Source organism: Sus scrofa, chromosome 6 (genome assembly GCF_054392235.1).
Source record: "Sus scrofa isolate SSC_HxYL_T2T_F1_AM1 chromosome 6, Sscrofa_HxYL_maternal_Yorkshire_Landrace_v2.0, whole genome shotgun sequence".
NCBI lineage: Eukaryota > Metazoa > Chordata > Mammalia > Artiodactyla > Suidae > Sus > Sus scrofa.
The window spans coordinates 149573337-149596757 of NC_139388.1; the positions used below are offsets into that span (position 1 = coordinate 149573337).

At 42.2% G+C, this 23421-nt stretch overlaps 1 protein-coding gene across 2 annotated transcripts in view; it reads right to left on the reverse strand.

The window, feature by feature from the left end:
• Positions 1 to 23421, reverse strand: part of LOC110261213 (uncharacterized) — a 171907-nt gene that overhangs the window by 115072 nt on the left and 33414 nt on the right. For both annotated transcript variants that reach the window (XM_084959063.1, XM_084959062.1), the window contains 2 exons: positions 2402 to 2542; positions 1960 to 2005 (listed from right to left, as the gene is read on the reverse strand). In XM_084959063.1, coding sequence (XP_084815189.1) covers positions 1960 to 2005; positions 2402 to 2416 — 61 coding nt within the window. In that variant the 5' untranslated portion in view covers positions 2417 to 2542. The remainder of the gene's footprint in view (positions 1 to 1959; positions 2006 to 2401; positions 2543 to 23421) is intronic.

The following is a 23421-nucleotide window of genomic DNA, read 5'->3' on the forward strand; positions in this document are numbered from 1 at the left end:
CCTCATGGATACTAGTTGGGTGCATTTCCACTGAGCCCCAATGGGAACTCCAAAGCAGAGTATTCTAATATGGGGCTTTTGATCCAACTGTTTAGAGGTAAGTATCAAAAAAAAAACTTGCTTTATTAATTTCCTATTGCCACTACAACAAATCACTATAAACTTAAAATGTAGCTTAAAATGACCACAAATTTATTACCTTGGAGTTCTGGAGGTCAGAAGATGGATAATGGTTCTTAGAGGCTAAAATCAAGGTGCTGGCAGGGCTTTGTTCCTTTAGGAAGATCTAGGGGAAGAATCCGTCTCCATGCCTTTTCCAGCTTTTCTTTTTAGGGCCGCACCCGTGGCATATAGAGGTTCCCAGGTTATGGGTCTAATAGGCGCTACAGCTGCCGGCCTACACCACAACCACAGCAACATGGATCCGAGCCACATCTGCAACCTACACCAGACCCTTAACCCACCGAATAAGGCCAGGGATTGAACCCAGGTCCTCATGAATGCTAGTCAGATTTGTTTCTACAGATCCACGATGGGAACTCCCCTTTTCCAGCTTCTAAGGGCCTCCAGCATCCCTTACTCTGTAATACCTTCTTCCCTCTTTACTCCAGCCTCCGCTTCTGTCATCACAGCTCCCTATCTCCTGGCTTTCTATGGCTTTCCTGCCTCCCTCTTATAAGGATCCCTGACTACATTGGACCCACCTGGATAATCAAGGATCCTCTTCCCATTTCAAGCTTCTTAACTTAATCATATCTACAAAGTACCTTTTGCCATTGAAGGTAATATATCCACAGGTTACAAGAATTAGGACATGGATATTTTGGGGAACTGTTATCCAGTGTAATATCACAGTTGCTAATACCAAAATATAAAAATCAAGTGCAGTCTCACTGACTGAATTATACAAATATTAAAGTCAGACATACACCCCTACATGAGATAAATCTCATTTATCTGATTGCTTTGAAGATTAAATGAGATAATCTGCATGAAGCACAATGACAGCTACACTGAGATCACTCACCAAATGTCTGTGACTATTATTTGTGGCCATTATTTGGTATTTTACCACTAGCTGACCTAGAGCTGCCACTTAGAGTGGGAATAGGAAACTAATAAAGCAGTTTTTGGGTAATTACCTCTCAACAGCTGGATCAAAGCCCCACATCAGAATACTCTGCTTTAGGGAGTTCCCACTGTGGTACATTGGAAACAAATCTGACTAGCATCCATGAGGATGCAGATTTGATCCCTGGACCCACTCAGTGTGTTGGGGAGCCAGTGTTGTGGCTGTGGCATACATAGGCTGACACCTGTAGGTCTGATTCGACCCCTAGTCTAGGAACTTCTACGTGCAAAAAGCAAAAAGGAAAAAAAAAAAAAAAGAATACTCTGCTTTACATAAAATAGCACTGTCATATTTATAACTATTAATTTGGGGGTGACTATGTAATATACAATTATTTTAATTGATTTATCATGTAAATATGACCTTAATACCTTCTCCTAGAAGGAAAAAAATCCATTAATTTAGGAAGTTCCCATTGTGGCTCAGCAGGTTACAAACCTATCTAGTATCCATGAGGATACGGGTTTGATCCCAGGCCTCGCTCTGTGGGCTAAGGACCTGGTGTTGCCATGAGCTGTGGTGTAGGTTGCAGACACCGCTCAGATCTAACATTGCTATGGCTGTGGTATAGGCTGGCAGCTGAAGCGCTGATTGGACCCCTAGCCTGGGAACCTCCATATGTCACAAGTGCAGCCCTAAAAAACCAAAACAACAACAAATTAGTTTCATCTGTCTCTCTCACGTAAGATCATGAACTCCACATGGGCAAGGGCTGTTTTACACACCATCAGATTTTCAGAATCTAGCCCACTAGGAAATAAATATATGTACTTAACCATCAATAAATGATTGCGGAATTAATGAATTCAATCTCATTAATAAAGTACCTCTTCTGGTTCCCATGGCCTTCAGGATAAAATTCAAGTTCTTTACCTAGCAGAACAAACAAGTTTCAGTAAGAGCCAGTCCCAACTTGCTTCAAATCTCACTTCCCACCACTCCCTCCCGTCTTAACATCTTACCCTCCAGCAGCACCAAACTGGCCTGTCCTCTCAGGCCTCCAGGCCCTTTCTTGGGCAAGTGTACTGTCTTTGCCTGGAATGGCCTCTCCCCAGCCTCAGCAATGGACACACACACACACACACACACACACACACACACACACACATATCACCCCCTCCTTGTCACACACCACCACTTTCTTGTCACCTGAATAAGTCCCATTCGCCCCTTCTTAACCCAACATTCCACCCTGGACAGATCCCCCACAGCCCCCACATTCTGGACAAGGGGGCCTGGAGTTCTTGTCATGGCTCAGCAGTTACGAACCTGACTAGTGTCCATGAGGATGCGGGTTCCATTCCTGGCTTCACTCAGTGAGTTAAGGATCCAGTGTTGCCATGAGCTGTGGCGTAGGCTGGCAGTTGCAGCTCCAATTTGACCCCTAGCCTAGGAACTTAATATGCTACACTAAAAAAAAATAAACAAATAAATAAAGGAAGGATAAGAGGGTCTACAGGTCTACAGATTCTCCTTAGCATCTCAAGCTTCTACTCTGCCCACCCCTCCCCGTTTGGGTACACCAGATTATAACTGCCTGTTCATCTGAGAGTTTCTTCCCACCCCCACCCCCAACAGTCTATAAGGTCTTTAAAAGCGGGGACCAGATCTTACTGTTATATCCCCAGGGCCTGGTAAAAGGTATATAGTAGGTACTTAATTAGTGTTAGATGAACCCCTGCCTCTGCCTCTGTCACTAGAATGCCAGTTCTCTGGGTACAGGGATGATTTTATCTGTATATCTTCAGCCTCTGGCATAAAGGTCATGGGCACTACACCAATGCTTACTGAATGGTCAGGTCTCTCCACAAGATGCCCTGCCCACACTGACAATGAGTTACAGGTTGTGTGTCAATCACTGTGTGCTAATCGCCACTGCTAGGCTTTGGGAAGGATTAAAAATAAACAAAAATGAAAACAAAACCCTGCTCTTCCCTCCCGTGCTTACAGGAGTATATCATGGGCAAGACTCAAAATAATTGTCTATTATTGATGGCCTCTGCCAATGCTTTACAACAGACTCCACCAGTTATACTTCTTGCCCAGAAGTAAGAAGAATGGCTAGAAAATAATTCTAAAACAGCCATTCTTCCCCCTATTCTCTCAGCAGTTGTCTGATTCCTACTCTCCTGGGGTCTGCTCTGCATTCGCCCACACTGGGGTGCGACAACTGTCTTAAACCAAGAGATGCGCTGTGTCCAGCATCACCCCTCCCTCCTCTCCTTCCCGCTGTATTGACACTTCCCCAAGGAGCCCTGAAGGCTTCCTTTCCCCAGTCCACTCCTATCTCACTTGGGAGCCCCTAGATGCCCAGAGCGCCAGCCCTATCTCCTGCAGCAGAGCTCGGAGTGCAGAAGAAAGGACAGTTGGGGGCAGGAAAGAGGTGTGTGCAGAAGGGGCCCCCAGAGTACCCAGACACACCCGCTGAAGTGGCAGATGCAGCTTTAGGTCCTGGATTATGGAGAAATAAAATTATCAGTCTCCTGTAGGGAGCACGTGGCTGTTGTGTAACTGCACCCTTTGCCACCATGTACTAGTTTCTTCTCAACTATCCTATTTATCGGCAGATATAATAAAATTTACTGTGAACTCAAGGGGTTCGGAGATAAATAAGGGAGTTAACATTCAAGAAGATTGAGTTAACATTCAAGATGATGTACCAGGCAAGTGCTGTGCTGGGCATCTTTCTATGCGTCAGCTGTTTAATCCTCACCAAACAGCACACAAACATAGAGACCATGCAGTACTAGATATTTTATCATCGGAATCTTCCAGGGCCTCAGAAAGTTTTAAGTGGTCACACAGCTGGTAAGCAGTGTTAGCATGATTCAAACCCAATTTCCACAAAACCCATGCTTTTTATACTACAAAAAGTTTTGCATTACTGAGCAGCTGCTATGTGAGAGGCACTTTGCAAATGATATTCCATGAATCTTCCCCACTATGCTATGGGAAGTAGTTTCATACAACCATTTTATAGGCAAGGAAACTAGGCTCAGAAAGGTTAGGGAACTTGTCCAAGTCCATGTTTACAAATCAAGAGATTTCACATTAAAATCTTAAACATACACACACACAGAGACACACAGGATTAGAAAAACAGCTCCAGCTATGTTAAGCAGGAAAGGAATACAGGGAATTGGGTGCTTACAAAATTGATGCAAGAGTGGGCTCTAGGTTGGCCCCTAGGAATGGCTCCCAGAACAACACCCAGATGGTGTCTCAGCTGCTGTATCCAACCCAGGATGGAGGAGCTGCCTTTATCAGTATTGACTCTGCATCAGCCAGACTGACACTGGCAACATACTGTAGCAACAAAGTGACCCCACCTTCATTCCCCACTTAACTCGATTGTAATTTGAGCCTCCTAGGAGCACATCTGAATGGCATATTCTAATCATACCCAGAGCCTGTAAAGAAAGCTGATAAAGATGGATTCTACCTTTGCAGCCTCTGCAGTTCAGGGAGACATGCAGAGGAAGGAGGGATCGATGCTGAGAGAGTCATTCTACTGCATCTGTCATAGTTTGCTTTGCATTTCCACAGCACACCACACCCCACCTTGCATCTGAGGAGCCCCCTTCAGGAGCCAAGGATCACAGTCCTACTCACAAGCACTATGTATGTTGCTAATCTGTTGCTTCTATCTGCTACACAGTATCCCATTGCACAAATCCGCCACTTACCTATCCACTCTGCCAGTGATGCAAACTCAGACTAACTCAGGGTGGGAAATTACCTAAAACATGCTTGAACCCTAGGGGCTTTTGAACTCATATCACCTGATTTCATTTTCATTCACTCTAGAATAATAGACTATAAAATTATATATATTTGTGTATACACACACACATGTGTATATATAGACTAACAATAGGTAAATTTCATGGCGAATTTACCATGAGTTTTTACCATAAGTATTTACCATTACTTTTCCAAATGTTGTAATGTACTAATTAATACAGTCTTCATGGATTGTCATGGATATTAAGTTAAACAACATAGGTATCCAACATTTTATACTAAGGATATAGTGGTTCTCAGTTATTATCATCAAGTACTAGGTCCCTAAAGGATGGACACCAAGGCCTGGCCATTGTCTAGTGCAGACTGGAATCCACTTCCAGGCAGGTGCCTTAGTTTCCTTCTCGGCACCCACTGTAGGGCCCATGCCAATTTGATTCTATCCCCTTAAATACCAATTGCCAGATTCATTTATCTTATCTAACTCCCCATAGAGATTAGGCTGCCTGAGGCGCGGGATGGGCCTGATTTTTTTTTTTTTTTTTTTTTTTTTGGCTTTTTAGGTCCACACCTGTGGCATATGGATGTTCCCAGGCTAGGGATGAAATCAGAGCTTCGGCCACCAGCCTACACCACAGCTGCAGCAACACCAGATCCCAGCCATGTCTGCAAACTACACCACAGCTCACCATAACACCCGATCCTTAACCCACTGAGCAAGGCCATGGATCGAACCCACCTCCTCGTGGATATTAGTCAGGCTCGTTACCACTGAGCCACAATGGGAACGTCCACCTTGAGCATGCTTCTTAACCTCTCTGAATGTCAGTTTCTTCATCTATGACATGGGGGTAATATTGATATATATATCGTAGAGTTGTTTATGACGATTAAATGAGACTGTCCATGTAGAGTGCAGCACATAATAAGAGCTCAAATGTTTAAGTTTATTACCAATATCCCTTCATTCCTCTTCCAGTAAAATGAAGTGTTTTTCTTTTGTTTTGTTTTGTTATGGTAGGCTGTACTCTTCCCATCTACAGATCAGGAGTATTATGCAGCCCGGGCCAGGCCAATGAAAATATGACATTCTTCTGGTGATAATGATTAGTTCAGGGACCAGGTCAGACAGTCTGAGAATGGCGTCAACAGAGTAAGCAGAGTTGAAAGATGAAAGAGAAACTGAGTCCTTCTGGACTATTTGATTGTCTTAATCGGGCCATACCTGAAATCAACTCTACATCTGGACTTTTCAATTAATTCCTCTTTAGATTACGTCATTTGGATCGGATTTTTCTAACATGTGTCACTAAAAAATCCTAAATGATTTTATTACTACAACCAAAGTTATTAGGATTTTTTCAAATTAAGACTCCTAATGATGGTGTTTAGAGGGTAAAGCTGGCAGCCCTTGGCAAGGCTGTCTCCAGCCAAAGTACCCTGGGGATGAGGCCCTGTTCTGGAACACTTCTTTTTGTTTTGTTTTGTTTTGTTTTGTTTTGTTTTTTTGTCTTTTTTAGGGCCACACCCGTAGCATATGGAGGTCCCCAGGCTAGGGATCTAGTCAGAGCTACAGCTGCCGGCCGATGCCACAGCCACAGCAATGCCAGATCCGAGCCGCGTCTGTGACCTACCCCATGGCTCCCAGCAATGCCAGATCCTTAACCCACTGTGCAAGGCCAGGGATCGAACCTGAAACCTCATGGTTCCTAGTCAGATTCGTTTCCACTGTGCCATGATGGGAACTCCTAGAACACTTCTTAGATGAGAGTGTGAACATCAGATATATCCGAGGTTCCTTGAGAAGCCAGTCCAAGGTGGGAACCTACCCTCTCACAGTACAGAGGGTAGGTTCAGAAGTTTGAAGTTCAGAAACCCAGTTTGAAGGTGAGGCAACAGGTGGTGGAGTCACTGCTTCTGCAGCTTTTGTGATTCTTTTCTGGTTCCCAAAGAAGACTCTCAGGTAGAACATTAGGCTGGGGAAGCAGTAGTCAGGTAGGTATAGAGACTAAAAAGAACCCTGGATGTTTAGAGAGAAAACCCTTTCCTTGATCCTCCAGAGATATGGTGCCTAGGCGTTGCCAGCTCTGCTGTCACATCCTGTGGGGTTCTGAGAGGGGATGTTACATGTGAAGGGCTGTGGCTGGCAGTTGGGAGAAATGGGTTTTAGCTCTGTTTCCAAAACACACTAGACGTCTAATCAAAGACATTTTAGTTGCCTCTCTATTCTTATTTTCCTCTCCAGCAAAGCTGGGAGAAGTTAATAAAATGACATAGCTATAGCAGATAGCAGTGTCCAAAACATAGTTTATATGTTGTTAGCAAAATTGTTTTCCCCTGAAGTTCCCGTCGTGGCGCAGTGGTTAATGAATCCGACTAGGAACCATGAGGTTGAGGGTTCGATCCCTGGCCTTGTTCAGTGGGTTAAGGATCCAGTGTTGCCGTGAGCTATGGTGTAGGTCGCAGACACGCTTGGTTCCCACCTTGCTGTGGCTGTGGTGTAGGCCGGCAGCTACAGCTCTGATTAGACCCCTAGCCTGGGAACCTCCATATGCCATGAGTGCAGCCCTAGAAAAGACAAAAAAAAAAAAAAAAAAAAAAAAAATTGTTTTCCCCTGAGTCTCAAGTAACTCATCTGTAAAGATGATAAGACTAAATTCTAGTTACTAGATGATCCATGAGGTGCCTTCCAACTTTTTTTTACTTTTTTTAATTATTATTATTTTTTAATAGTTATTTCCCCAATACAATTTTTTTTCTACTGTACAGCATGGTGACGCAGTTACACATACATGTACACATTCTATTTTCTCATATTATCATGCTCCATCGTAAGTGACTAGACATAGTTCCCAGTGCTATACAGCAGGATCTCATTGATAATCCATTCCAAAGGCAATAGTTTGTATCTATTAACCCCAAGTTTCCCATCCACCCTACTCCCTCCCCTGTCCCTCCACCAGCAACCACCAGTCTGTTCTCCAAGTCCATGATTTTCTTTTCTGTGGAAAAGTTCATTTGTGCCTTATATTAGATTCCAGATATAAGTGATATCATATGGTATTTGTCTTTCTCTTTCTGACTTACTTCACCCAGTATGAGAGTCTCTAGTTCCATCTATGTTGCTGCACATAGCATTATGTCATTCTTTTTTATGGCTGAGTAGTATTCCATTGTGTACATATACCACATCTTCCTAATCTAATTGTCTGTTGATGGACATGTGGGTTGTTTCCATGTCTTGGCTATTGTGAATTGAGCTGCAATAAACATGCAGGTGTGTGTGTTTTTTTAAAGAAAGTTTTGTCCAGATATATGTCCAAGAGTGGGATTGCTGGGTCATATGGTAGTTCTATGAATAGATTTCTAAGGTATCTCCATACTGATCTCCATAGTGGTTGTACCAGCTTGCATTCCCACCAACAGTGAAGGAGGGTTCCCTTTTCTCCACACCCTCTCCAGCACTTGTTATTTGAGGACTTTTTTTTTTTTTTTTTGCTATTTCTTTGGGCTGCTTCTGTGGCATATGGAGGTTCCCAGGCTAGGGGTCTAATCGGAGCTGTAGCCGCCGGCCTACACCACAGCCACAGCCACGCAGGATCCGAGCTGCGTCTGCAACCTACACCACAGCTCACGGCAACGCCAGATCATTAACCCACTGAGCAAGGGCAGGGACCGAACCCACAACCTCATGGTTCCTAGTCGGATTCGTTAACGACTGCGCCACGACGGGAACTCCTTGGGTACTTATTAATGATGGCCATTTTTACTGGTGTGAGGTGGTATCTCATGGTAGTTTTGATTTGTATTTCTCTAATAATCAGGGATGTTGAGCATTTTTTTCATGTGCTTGTTGGTCATATGTACCTCTTCCTTGGAAAAATGTCTATTCAAGACTTTTGCCCATTTTTCCATTGGGTTGTTGGCTTTTTTGCTGTTGAGTTGTATAAGTTGCTTGTACATTCTAGAGATTAAGCCCTTGTCAGTTGCATCATTTGAAACTATTTTCTCCCATTCTGTAAGTTGTCTTTATGTTTTCTTTTTGGTTTCCTTTGCTGTGCAAAAGCTTGTCAGTTTGATTAGGTCCCGTTGGTTTATTTTTGCTCTTATTTCTGTTTGGGAGACTGACCTGAGAAAGTATTCATAAGGTTGATGTCAGAGAATGTTTTGCCTATGTTCTTTTCCAGGAGTTTGATGGTGTCTTGTCTTACATTGAAGTCTTTCAGCCATTTTGAGTTTATTTTCATGCATGGTGTGAGGGTGTGTTCTAGTTTCATTGATTTACATGCAGCTGAGCAAGTTTCCCAGCAATACTTGCTGAAAAGACTCTTTTTCCTATTTTATATTCTTGCCTCCTTTGTCAAAGATTAATTGACCACAGGCGCCTGGGTTTATTTCTGGGTTCTCTATTCTGTTCCATTAGTCTATATGTCTGTTTTGGTACCAGTACCACACTGTCTTGATGTCTGTGGCTTAGTAATACTGCCTGAAGTCTGGGAAAGTTATGCCTCCTGCTTGGTTTTTGTTCTTCAGAATTGCTTTGGCAATTCTGGGTCTTTTGTGGTTCCATGTAAATTTTTGGATTATTTGTTCCGTTTCTGTGAAAAATGTCATGGGTAATTTGATGGGGATTGCACTGAATCTGTAGATTGCTTTGGGTAGTATAGCCATTTTTACAATATTAATTTTTCCAACCCAGGAGCATGAAAATATTTTAAAATGTTCTATATTTATTTGACGTTTATTTAAAGTGATAAAAAAATACCATACTACAAGTTTATCATGATACTACAGAAACAACACTTCATCCAAAACACTTGGTGTCAAATGCAATTCATAATTATTGAGTAATCTTTATTGAATTCCTTAGTATGGCAATACTTCCCCATAGCTTGTATATTACACCTCCAGGGAAGTATGGGTAGCACTCCTGTAGTGTTTTTTGGTTTTTTTTTTTGTTGTTGTTGTTTTTGTTGGTTTTTTTTGTTTGTTTTTTTGGTCTTTTTAGGGCTGCACCCATGGCATGTGGCAGTTCCCAGGCTAGGGGTCGAATTGGAGCTGTACCCACCAGCGCATGCCACAGCAATGCCAGATCCCAGCCACATCTACAACCTACACCACAGCTCATGGCAACACTGGATCCTTAACCCACTGAGCAAGGCCAGGGATCAAACCTGCGTCCTCATGGATTCTAGTTAGATTTGTTTCTGCTGAGCCACGAGGGGAACTCTTGTGGTGGTTTTAAATATGTCCACAAATTCTGTGATACTCCTTCTTCAAGGCATGGAACCTAAATCTCTTCTTGTGTGGGACCGAATTCGGTGACGCTTTTAAGAAACAGGACAAAGCAGAAGTGACAGTGTGACACTTCAGAGACCAGCTCATAAAAGGCATTGTGCTTCCTCCTGCCAACAGTTCTATGAATGAGCTGTCTGGCAAAAGAATCCCCCAGCCCCAGTCAAGCCTTCAGATGACTGCAGTCCCAGCAATATCCTGACTGCAACCACAGTGAGAGACCTTAAGTAGCAACCCCCCAGGCAAGTTGCTTCAGAATTCCTGACTCACAGAAACTGAGAAATAATAAATAGTTGTTGTTTTAAGCCATTAAGTTTGGGGATAATTTATTATATATAATTAATTAATTAATTAATGGTAATTAATATAACCCCCTTAATCAAGAGTATTGATAATTTTGCAGTGCAAGTGTATAAATATTCACAGCAAGTGGTTTAAGTAACATCTGCAAATAAACTTACTTTAATTCCATCCAGTTTGACTACAAAATAAGCTCAAACTTTAGACTCTTGGTTTTCAGAGCATTTTAATTTAATATTATTTTGGAATGACAGATGAGAAATTGAACAGGAGTTACAAAATGCAAAACACTCGGAGCAGGGGGCATTTTTTTCAGTCCCAGTATGCCTGTTAGACAATGACCGTATCAGGGATATGCCCTGAACTGAATTAATTCTCTTCTAAAAAAACATTAACAGCCACAAACTACCTCCCCCCTAAACTATTTACATGAATGTATGGACTTTCTCTTCTTCACAGATTTTGCAGCCAGAGGGGCTCTTAGAGATCATCTGGGCTATCATTTTCCAAAGTACAGTGAAAAGGGCACCTTACCAGAATTGGGAAAGTTGGGAGAGGTACCTGTAATGCAGATTCCAAGGCCATACCTGAGCCTGCTGAGTCAGAATCTCAGACCTAGGAATCACATTAGCTTCATGGTGTTGGGTAATTTTGTTAACCTCTTTAAACCTGAGTTTCTGCATATATAAAATGGGGATAATAATGCATGCTTATGAAGACTATTAGGAGGATCAAAGGAAATGGTATAGTGAAGTGACCAACACAGTGCCTGATATAAAAAGGATTTCTGAATTGAGTTATATAATTAAGGCTATACATTGATTCCAGGGAGCGCAGAACCAGGGGTATTCATAATACCACCTCCCCTGCTGTACAAGGTATCAGTGGGGTACAACAGCTAAAGTATGAGAATAGTATTAACAATAGCAACATTATTGTCGAATGTTTAAGTGCCAGGCACTGACCTAGGCACTTAGCTTTTTTTTTTTTTTTTTTTTTTTTTTTGCTTTTTAGGGCCACTCCCATGGCACATGGAGGTTCCCAGGCCAGCAGTCTAATCAGAGCTGTAGCTGCCAGCCTACACCACAGCCACAGCAACTCTGGATCCAAGCCACATCTGCGACCTACACCACGGCTCAGGATAAGGCCAGGTCCTTAACTGAGCGAGGCCAGGGATCGAACCTGCAACCTCATGGTTTCTAGTCAGATTCGTTTCCACTGCGCCATGACGGGAACTCCAGCACTTAGCTAATATTAACTAACTAAATTCTCACAGCAGTCCTGTGAGGTAGATGCCTTTTTCTAGACCAACTTATACTGAGGTATAGTAAAGTTAACAGGCCCACATAGCTTCCAAGTGGCAGACCGGGATTTGAACCCAGAGAACCTAAATAGTTTGTATTAGTATGATTCACCCAGGCTTGCATACTCTAAAATAAAAGAGAAGGAACCCCAAGTCCTAAAGCATCCTTTTTTCTTAATGCTTGTCTGCTCCACTGCCACAGAGCTATAGCTGAAGCTGAATTGTGGATCCTGGCAAAGTCGGTTCTTATGCTCTCACCAGGAGAGAGCATGATTGGGTGGAATAAAGGGAAGCACTGGGCCTGTGGCACTTTCTGGAGAAAGCAATCCAGGCGGGAAGCCTGGGGGGCCCTCAAGAGCATCTCAGGGAGTTCCCGTCCTGGCACAGTGGAAACGAATCCAACTAGGAATCATGAGGTTGTGGGTTTGATCCCTGGCCTCCCTCAGTGGGTTAAGGATCTGGCATTGCTGTGGCTGTGGTGTAGGCCAGCAGCAACAGCTCCAATTAGACCTCTCACCTGGGAACCTCCATATGCCAAGGGTGTGGCTTTATAAGGACAAAAAAGACAAAAAACAAAAAACAAAAACAAGAGCAGCTTCTTTTAGCCTGAGCCAACTTTATCTTTAGAGCCTTCGTACAACCATTTCCTCCACCCACAATCCTCACTGGACTCCCTTATCCTTCGCTTTCTACCCTTTACCTCCTCAGAGAGGCCTTGATCTGATAATTCCATTTGAAATAAATGTCTTGTCCCATTCTCAATTATTCTTTATAATAGCCCAGACTTCACTTCCTACCATCACTTACCATAAATTTTAATGATCTTTAAAAAATCTTTCATCTGTTTTCTGATCTTCCCCACTGCTTCAAGAGGGCGGAAATCATGTCCATCTTATTCACCACTGTAAACTCCAGGACCCGATTGTAAAAAAGGTCTGGCACATAATTGATTCCATCAGGACTTGTTAAACGCGGGTAAATGTGATGAAAAACATGACTGGATATCTTGGCCTTTTCTTCTCCTGCCCACCTTGACACCCATTCCTCACCACCTCACTCTACATCTTTCCCTTTGAAGAGAATTGCTGAGCTAAGGCCCTTGAACAAGGGACAGACCTGTTTTCTGCACCTGTCACTGTCCTCAGCAGAGGATTTCTCCCACTCCCTACCCCAGTCTTTATCACAAAGCACCCAGATCTTTTGGGAGCCAAAATGAGTGACCTGAACTGAATGGTTCAAAATACCTACATAAATGTTTTTCAAAGTAACCAGCTTTGGAGCTCCAAAGCCCTCAGTCCTAGAAAGAAAAATAGAACAGATTAAGTGATTTATGCTACAGGGGGAAGTGGGGTTTTTTTAAGCCAGAAACAGCATCATTAGCCACTATACACACTCTACTGAATGATATCCAAGGTCTGAACCAATTAAGTTACTGCTGAGAGCGAGGCTGGAGACAATGCTGGCAGAGAGAAGGCACCAGGGCTCCATCTCACATCCCAGCTATAGACAATCCATGGTCCTACTCGCTTTGGCAAGAAAAAACATTGAAACACATTTGGAGGCTGGGGCGTAACTTTGTTGTTGAATGTGTTCTTCCCCCACAGAGCCCTAGGAAAGTAGGGCTGATAACTCGGTTAACTTCAAAGTGGCAAATGGTGCAATGCAATGAGGAAACCAGGCTTGCCCAATCATTAAAACAGCAGACTCTCCCAGAAGGCAATTCCTAGAAATAAAATGCCAACCACAGTACAAGTCATCAGAGAGCCTCTGGAGCAGGAATTTCCAGCTTGGCAGAAACCATCCACTTAGTGTTCAAAAGAGCCAAGACCAGCATTATCCCAATTCCTTGCACTTGCATTGTTGCTAAGATTTGGAATTAATTATTCAACTAAATAATTGCTCTGAATTCATTTGATATTTTTAGCTCTGTGACCCTGAACACATTACATGACTTCTCTGGGTCTGTATATCATACAAAATGGAAATCATTGTAGGATATATTTGCCTCACGTGCTGTAAAGACTAAATAAATTACAATACACGGAAGTGCTTAGCACAGGGTCTGACAGTAAATGCTATGAAAGTGTTTTGAAAACCAATTATTTTTTGCAGATGTTTATATGGTTACCACACGTGTGCTCACAGTGATGCTTATAACACATCTCCATCCCAGCAAATCCTACTACTGGATTGCTCTTCCCCTTCTATCACCTCAGAGCCACCTGAGGGCAAGGGCTTGGTCTCTTTCTTTCCGTGTATCCCAGTGCCAGCAATGATCTGGCAAATAATAAGCATTCAGTTAGTATCTATAAATAAAGGCATATTATTCTGAGTTTATAGAATGAATAACACACAGTCATTGCCCTTGAAGAGCTCATATCCACTGTGGGATATGACATTACCTAAAAATCCATCATGTGACATTACCTAGAACTCCGTCATGTGACACTAACTAAAACTCCATCATGTAATTGATCGAGATTCTAAAAGAGGTATGAAAGATTGCTGTTAGAATTCGTTTAGCTTGAGGTAACAAGGGAAGGAGATGATGGGTAAGCCAACCTCAAAGTGGAGAGAATTTTTGCCAAGTAAAAGTTGAATAAAGGAGGTGGCATCTCAACTGAGTTTGAAGGATAGGTAGGAGTAGGCCAGATGAAGAAGGCAGAGGGGGCTCTGAGGGTGGATGAGGCTAAGCACACGTGCACTTCAAGCTCTTGTGTGGAGAGGGTGCATGTATCTGTATACGTCTGAAAGAGACATTTTGCCATCAGACTGTAAATTCCTACAGAACAGAGATCAGTAAATTTTTTCTATAAAGGGCTAAAGAGTAAATATTTTCAGCTTTTTTTTCTTTCTTTCTTCTTCTTCTTCTTCTTTTTTTTTTTTTTTTTTTCGGTCTTTTTGTCTTTTCCAGGGCCGCTCCTGTGGCATATGGAGGTTCCCAGGCTAGGGGTCTAATCAGAGCTGTAGCCACAGCAACGCCAAAGCCACAGCAACGCGGATCCGAGCCGTGTCTGTGACCTACACCACAGCTCACGGCAACACTGGATCCTTAAACCACTGAGCAAGGCCATGGATCGAACCTGCAACCTCATGGTTCCTAGTCGGATTCCTTAACCACTGCACCACGATGGGAACTCCAATATTTTCAGCTTTGTAAACCATCCACTCTGTCACAACTGCTCAACTCTGTCATTGTAGCAAGAAAACAGCTATAGATAATATGTAAACAAATAGCATGGGGGAGGGCTGGATTTAGGCCATGGGCTCTGGTTTGCCAACTCCTAGTACAGAACGACGAAACTGCTCTCTGGCTTCCCAAGGATACAGGGCAGGAAGGTACTCAGTTACTCACTCCACAGGGCTTATGCTAGGGAGCCCTTCACATGATCAGACTTGCTCTTTGTGTGGGTTATCAATTGCTGTGTTAGAAATCATCTCAAAATTTAGTGGCTGAAATCATCAGTATCTATGAAAGGTTCTGTAGGTCAGGAAGAATTTGGGCAGTTCTGGTTCAGAAGCTCCCATGAGGTGGTAGTCAAGATATTAACCAGGGCTGAAATTACCTGAGAGCTCTACTGAGGCTGGAGAATTTACTTCCAATAAAAGTAACTAATGAGTGGGTGCTGGCTTGGGCAGGTGGCCTCAGTTCCTCCCCAGATGGGGCCACATGACTGCTTGCGTGTCCTCCACAGCGTGGTGGCTGGCCTTCCCCAGAGCAAATGGTCCAAGGGACCAAGATGGAAGCCATGACTTAGCCTAGGAAGTCACACACTGCCACCTTTGCCATGTGTTATTGATTGTACGAACAAACAAGGATCCAATATGAGAACAGAAACTAGGCAAGACATGAACACCAGGAGGCAAGGCGTGCCGGAGCGCATTTTTGAGGCCAGCCACCACACCCTTTCTTCAAAACCACAGTGAGACATGCCTCACTCTATTCCCTATCTTCTCTCTCCTCTTTCAGTCTTTCATATTTTCACAGAAACTTCAGGGAATCAAATGTCCCAGACCCAACACATTACCCGTAAAAGACAATAAGGAGACCTCTTGGATACTACGGAGACGTTAAAAAATGAAATGAGTCCTCGTTACCTTTACCTAGAGCATGAGAGAGACTAGGGTACAAGCACAGGAAGCTTATCTCTGAAATTCTCCCTGAAGGAAACAGCTTATTGGATAAACCATTAGTGGCTCCCCATCAATAAATCTCCATGTCAGCTTCCTCCCTGGCCTAAAGGTGAGCTGCACCAGGTAGCCAGTTACGTCACATTTCACCTTCCATAAATGAAGTAGAATCCAGGAACTGCTAAAACAAAAAACCAAAAACTCTACCTAGAAACACAGCTTACTGTTTCCTAAACAAACTCAGAGGGGCTATTTGAGGAAACAGAGTGACCGACTCCATTTCTATCAAAAGACTTGGGGCTTAGGGTTCTAACATTTTATTGTTTGTTTGTTTCTTTTTATGGCCGCACTTGGGGCACATGGAAGGTCCCAGGCTAGGGGTCAAGTCGGAGCTGCAGATGCAGGTCACAGCCAAAGCCACAGAAACACTGGATCCAAGCTGCATCTGTGACCTAAGCTGCAGTTTGCACTGGATCCTTAACCTACTGAGTGAAGCCAGGGATCAAACACATCCTCATGGAGACTATGCCAGCAGGTTCTTAACCTGCTGAGTCACAATGGGAACTCCTTTTTTATTTATTTATTTTTTTGCATTCTAACATTTTAGAATTGGTAAGACCTTACCATTCTTTCCAGCTTCCACCTTGATCCAGCACACCTTTCCCTAACACCCCTGACTACCAGTCTTCCTTCTTCTGTTCACAGGTATCACACGTCCTTTTTGGCTTAGCAGGGCCTGGGGAGAAGCTAGGCGACATCTCTTCAGAGAATCTCTTTAGCTGGTGGATAGGACCCTATATTTTGTGGCTGAGGGGATAGATAGAGAGTCTTATTTATTTTGCTTGTCCAGGTGGCAGCAGACAGGTGAGAGAGAAGGAAAGGTGACAGGGAGGGAGAATACACTGCACAATCCAACTCCAGTGGCTGGATGTCTCTGAAACTCTACAACCAAGGAGATGAAGGCCGGAAGCCGAGAGAGACATCTCGTTGTTGAGGGATAGAGGACTCTGGCCAAAAGCAGTATTTGTTGGTGACTCACTGATAGACTGATACAGAAGAGGGACCATTCTCCACAGCTCTCAGGACCCAGGGACACACAGGGACCCCGAGCCCTAGAGGATAGGGTCATTGTGAGGAAGCCCCCTTGGCATAGACATTGGTGTTCTCACAATTAGTGTGGTCTGCAGAGGAGCAGCAAGGCTTCGTAAAACATGCTCAGAGCTGAGATGTCACCAAGGGGGAAGCCACAGGGCATGACAAGTGCTGTGCCACATGCACAGGTTGCAGGCATAGGTAGGTCCTCCATGGGGACTCCTGGAAATGATCCAAACACCTCTAGGTGAGGGAGAAAATTTTCTATAATTTGACATGTAGAGGCCTACAGTCATATATTGGGGTGTTAATATAAATATGACCTTACTAGATGGTTCAGAGCATGGATTCTGGAGCCAGATTACCTGGGTTTGAGTCACAGTGTGGCCCTGGGCAAGTTACTGAACCTCTCTGAGCCTATTTTTCCTCATCTGTAAATTGGAGATTAAAAAAATATGTTATTTCAGAAGGTTGTGGTAAGTATTTAGGAGTTATATATATAAAGTACTTAGAACAGTGCCTGGTGTGTAATAACCACCATACAACTGTTGAAAAAATTTTCCATTCTCACAAGCTGATGATAATAAATCTGTTTATATAGACTTCCTAGGATGAAATTTACCTCCTCTACAATAGAGCCTCTTGCTTGTTGGAAAATTCTAGTTATTAAAATTTCTTTCTGTGGTTAAGGCAATTTGCCTCCGTGCAACTTCTCCACATTGGTTTCAGTTTTTCTCTGAGATATTCCAAAATCAACCTTTCTTATGGTAACAGCTCATCGAGATATCTCTGAGGATCTCCCAGAATTTTCTCTTCTGCATGCTAAGTAGCCCCAGGTCCTTCAACCATCCCCCAAAAACCTGGCCCCCAGCTCCCTCTCCATCCCAGGAGCATGCCTCTGAATGCATGGCAGATCATCAGCATTGGGGAGGAATGTGGACTCTGAGCAGACAGCCTGGGGGCTGTCTCTGGGAGACCCTCCCCCTCACAGGAACACATGCTCTTCAGAGGAAAAAATGTCAGATGAACCCAACCGTTTCAAATTAATTTTGTTTGGGAGAGCAAGGAAAGGGAATTTCCGAACAGAGCCAAGGTCTTTGTCAGAGCTGTTCCTCTAAGATAGAGATGGACAACTGGCTGCTTGGAAAGGGGCCAGCTGGGAAGTGTAACTCTGTCCAGGGACATGAGCCAGTGCTGGCTCCTCCTCTCGGGAGGTGAGAAGGAAAAGCTGGTTTCCTCAGGAAAGATAAGCATATAGTGTGTGCTCCAGGAATACATAAAACTTCTCCTTGGACCTGGCACAGCCATAACTCCTGTCCCCAGCTGGGACATGCCTCTCTTGTTCCACTTTCACTGTCAGAAGCCCTGGATAGCAGTTATCTTCCCCTCACCTCCAGGGCAGGATGCTGCCAGATGCAAGCACCGCCCATGTCTGGGTTTTACTTGCTCAGGACTTTCTAAATCATGTTCTTTTATGGGCTGGAGACGTAGAAGAACAGGAGGTAGGAGAGAGGGCGGAAAACATCAGTTTTGGTCTCAATCAGACTATTGTCTGAAGAATGACAGTTGAAACGCTCTCTAGTAGCTTTGTGTTTGGCAGTATTTCCTAAGGATACTACTCAATGATTGTTTTGAAAATAAAGCGTCCTCGTTTCTTTTTTAAAAAAGTTTCCCCTGTTGGAGCTCCCGCTGTGGCACAATGGGAGTGCTGTGGTGTCTTGGGAGCGCTGGGACACAGGTTGGATCCCTGGTCCAGCACAGTGGGTTTAAGGATCCAGCATTGCCACAGTCGTGGCTTAGGCCACAACTACAGCTGATCTCTGGCCTGGGAAATCCATATGCCCCAAGGCGGCCAAAAAATAGAAAAAAAAAAAAGTTTCCCCAAGTATAAAAGTTAGGCCTGCTCATCAAAGTGTAGCGGGGGGGAGCTATCAGCAATAGTTCATATTCTAAAGGCAGATTTCATGAACACTTTAGTGCATCTCTTGCCTGAATTTGTCAGAGCTTTTTATCTATTTTCCAAATAATTATAATCATAGTTTGCCGAACATGATCCCAAATCATTCACACATTTTATCAGCATCTCTTCTATTAGTACATACTTTACATAGATGTACTTTTAGCAGTTTTATTAAGATGTAATTCGCATATGAATTTAAATTTGCCCATTTAAAGTAGACAAGTTTACTGATTAGCATACACAGAATTGTGCAACTATCACCATAATCAATTTAAGAATGTTTTTATTACTTCAAGAAGGAACTTTGCACCCATTAGCAGTCAGCACCCCCACCCCCACCCTAGGCATCCACTATTTCTATCTCCATAGATTTGCCAATTCTGGAAACTTCATATAAATGGAAGTATATAATATATGGTCTTTTGTGACTGACGTCTCTCACCTAGTATAAAATTATAATTTTTTAAGGCTCATTCTTGTTATAGCCTGTATCAAAATAATATTCTTTTTGATTGAAAAATAATATTCTATTTTATGGATATACTACATTTTACCAATTTGTCACTTGATGAACATTTGTGTTGTTTCTACTTTTTAACTATTATGAATAATGCTGCCTTGAACATCTGTGCACAAATATGTTTTTAATTTCTCTTTGGCGTATACCAAGGAGGAGAATTGCTGGGTCATGCGGTAACTCTGTGTTTAACCTTCTGTGGAATTGACATATTCTTTTCCAAAATGGCTGCATCATTTTACATTCCCACCAGCAGCATAGGAGGGTTCTAATTTCTCCACATCCTTCCCAGCACTTGGTATTATTTGTCTTAGTGTAACCATCCTGGTGGGTATACAATGTTATCTCATTATGGTTTTGACTTGCATTTCCTAAATGGCTAATGATGTTAAGCATGTTTGCATATGTATATTGGCCATTCATATTGGTGAAATGTCCCTTTAGAACATTTATCTTTTTATTTGTCTATTTATAGTTGAGCTGTAATTTTTTAAAATATGCATTCTGTATACAAGTCCCTTATCAGGTAAATAGTTTGCAAATATTTTCTCCTGTTCTATGGGTTGTCTTTGCATTGTTTTGATGGTCCTTTGAAGCATAAAAGCTTTTAGTGTTGATAAAATCCAATTTGTCTTTTTTTTTTTTTTGGTCTTTTGTCCTTTTTAGGGCCACACCCACAGCATATGGAGGTTTCCAGGCTAGGGGTCTAATCAGAGCTACAGCTGCTGGCCTACGCCAGAGCCACAGCAACGCAGGATCCAAGCCGCATCTGTGACCTACACAACAGCTCACAACAACTCTGGATCCTTAACCCACTGAGTGAGGCCAGGGATGGAACCCACAACCTCATGGTTCCTAGTTGGATTCATTTCCGCTGCACCACGCCACGACGGGAACTCCAATTTGTCTATTTTTTCCTTTGTTGCTTATTATGCTTTCGGTGTCATATCTAAGAAGGCCTTGCCTAACCCAAGGCCACAAACATTTGCTCCTATATTTTCTTCTAAAAAGTTTATAGTTTTAGTTCTTATATGCCTATGATCCATTTTGTATTAAATTTTGTGTACGGCGTGAAGAAGGAGTTCAACTTCATTCTTTTGCATGTGAATATAAAACCTTTTTTTCTTTTTTTTCCACAATGTGCTGCAGCTTGATGTGGGATCTCAGTTCCCACACCAGGGATTGAACCTGGGCCAGAGCAGTGAAAGTGCCAAGTCCTAATCACTACCACGAGGGAACTCCTAAAAGTCTTTTTTAATGGCTGAAAAACATGCCATTTATTTGAAGATATTTTAATCTTTGTAATTTGAGACTGCTGTAATAAATTTTAGGAAGCCTCTACATCTAGAATTAACTTTTCAAATATATCAATAAAACATAAAAATATAAATGAGGGTATAACAATCTAGAAATGGAATTATGAGCATTTTAAGGTATTTGACTATACTGGTTTCTCGAGAGGTTTTATTGATTTACACTCCTTTTAGCAGTATATAGATGGCCTTCTGTATCTACAGATTCAACCAACCTTGGACCAAAAATATTCAGAAAAAAAATGTTTCCAGGAAAAGTCCAAAATGCAAAACTTGATTTGCTGCACTGGCAACTATTTACATAGCATTTATAGGCACACATCCAAAATATTTTGGGTTTGGTTCCAGACCACTGCAATAAAGCAAATGTTGCAATAAAGCAATTCACATGAATTTTTTTATTTTCCCAGTACACAAAAAAAGTTATACTATAGTCTGTTAACTGTGCAATATCATTATGTCTAAAAGAGTATATACTTTAATTAAAAAGAACTTTATTGTTAAGGAAATGCTAACCATCTTCTGAGCCTTCAGCAAGTTGTAATCTTTTTGCAATAGTAACATCAAAGGTTACTGATCACAGATCACCATAATAAATATAATAATAATGAAAAATTTTGAAATATTTCAAGAATCACCAATGCTACACAGAAACAGAAAGTGAGCAAATGTTATTGGAAAAATGACACTAATAGGTCGCTTGACACAAGGTTGCTACAAAACTTCAATTTGTAAAAAACGTAGTATCTGTGGAGGAGTTCCTGTCATGGCACAGTGGTTAACGAATCCGACTAGGAACCATGAGGTTGTGGGTTCGGTCCCTGCCCTTGCTCAGTGGGTTAACGATCCGGCGTTGCTGTGAGCTGTGGTGTAGGTTGCAGACGAGGCTCGGATCCCGCGTTGCTGTGGCTCTGGTGTAGGCCAGTGGCTACAGCTCCGATTGGACCCCTAGCCTGGGAATCTCCACATGCCGCGGGAGCGGCCCAAGAAATAGCAAAAAAAAAAAAAAAAAAAAGGCCAAAAAAAAAAAAAAAAAAGCGTAGTATCTGTGGAGCATGATAAAGCAAAATGCAATAATATGAGGGGTATGTCTGTACATTGTATTTACAGCTATTTGCACAGCGTTTATACTGTTTAAGGTATTATAAGTAATCTAGAGATGATTTAAAGTATAGGGGAGGATGGGCATAGATTATGTGCAAATACTATGCCACTTTATATAAGGGACTTGAGTTTCTGCAGATTTTTATATCCTTGGGGTTCCTGTAACAAATTCCCCCACAAATACTGAGAAAGGACTATATTAAAAAGTCTACTTCTTTTTTTGCCATAATTGCAAGGGAATTTGTATTTTTAATTTTTTGTGCTAACTTGGTTGGCATATATTTTTTCTCACTAATTTGTTTTTTAATTGCATTTATTTGTGGATTTTCTGACTTTATCCTTTCCCACATTTAAGTGTTCTTTTTGCTGCTGGGTTTGAACACCTTTTATGGCCTATCTGTTTGGCACCCTATCATCCATTACCCTGCAGCATACTGATCACGAATTTTTGCTAGATCACTTGAATCTTCTGCCTCCGTGGTAAGAACTTGCAAAGACTTAAGTTAGGGGTTTTTTTTTTTTTCCCCCTAACATTTTAGCATCTTTTTACCAGCTGTTTCCAATCCTAGAAGTGCTCATTCTGCAAAACTTCTTATAGTTGTACCATAACATTTTTGGTCTTTTGCTTTCTCCTGAAAACTTACCAGTCCTGTGTTCCACCCTCTCAAAGCTCTTCTGGTTGGCTCATTAGTTAACTTAATTGCAAATAATACAGTTAGAATAAAGATTTTGTAGAATAAATCATTTTGCATGCATTATGTCACATTAGCTCACATAAATGCTAAGAGATAGTTATTACTATAATTCCTGAGATGGGAAATCTGAAGCACAGAAAGTTCCTTTTTTCAAATGTACACATCTAGAAAGTGGTTGAGCTGGATTTTGACCCCAAGCCATCAGACTCCAGAAACACTGGCATGGCTAGTTGGTTCATCTAATTCCATGAAATGACATTAAGGTAAAAAAGATGGCCTGATCTTATCATCCTAGGTTAAAATGTACACTTTAACAGTGACCTCAACTCAAAATTATGACTAGTTTTGGGCACCATGACAAGACTGACACATGGTCAAGGAGCTACTTTAGGGTCAAATGCCATCGTTTTCCCATTCTCAAGCGTGCTGCTTTGGACTATATCGTATCTGGCTAAATATGTACACGCCTGGTACAAAGTAAGTGCTCAAGAAACAATGGTTTTCTCTCCCTGTTTCCTTGGTCCCCAAGAGATTCCCTATCATCATCAGTGCAGAACCTTGGTGATGGATTATCAATTCTACTAATAGAGTAATAATAAAGGCTGCCCTTTGAGTGCTGTCTACTGCCAGATACTGGGCAAAGCAATTCATATAAATGCCTCATAAACTCATGTCAATCTCACCACACACCTGAGAAGTCACTCCTCAAACACATAGTCAAATCACATGTTAAAACATCTGGAAAGTTGATCTTTTTCTACATACATCAGATCATGTTACTACTCTTCTGCTCAAACCCCCAGTGGCTTTCCCTCATTTAGAGTAAAATCTAAAG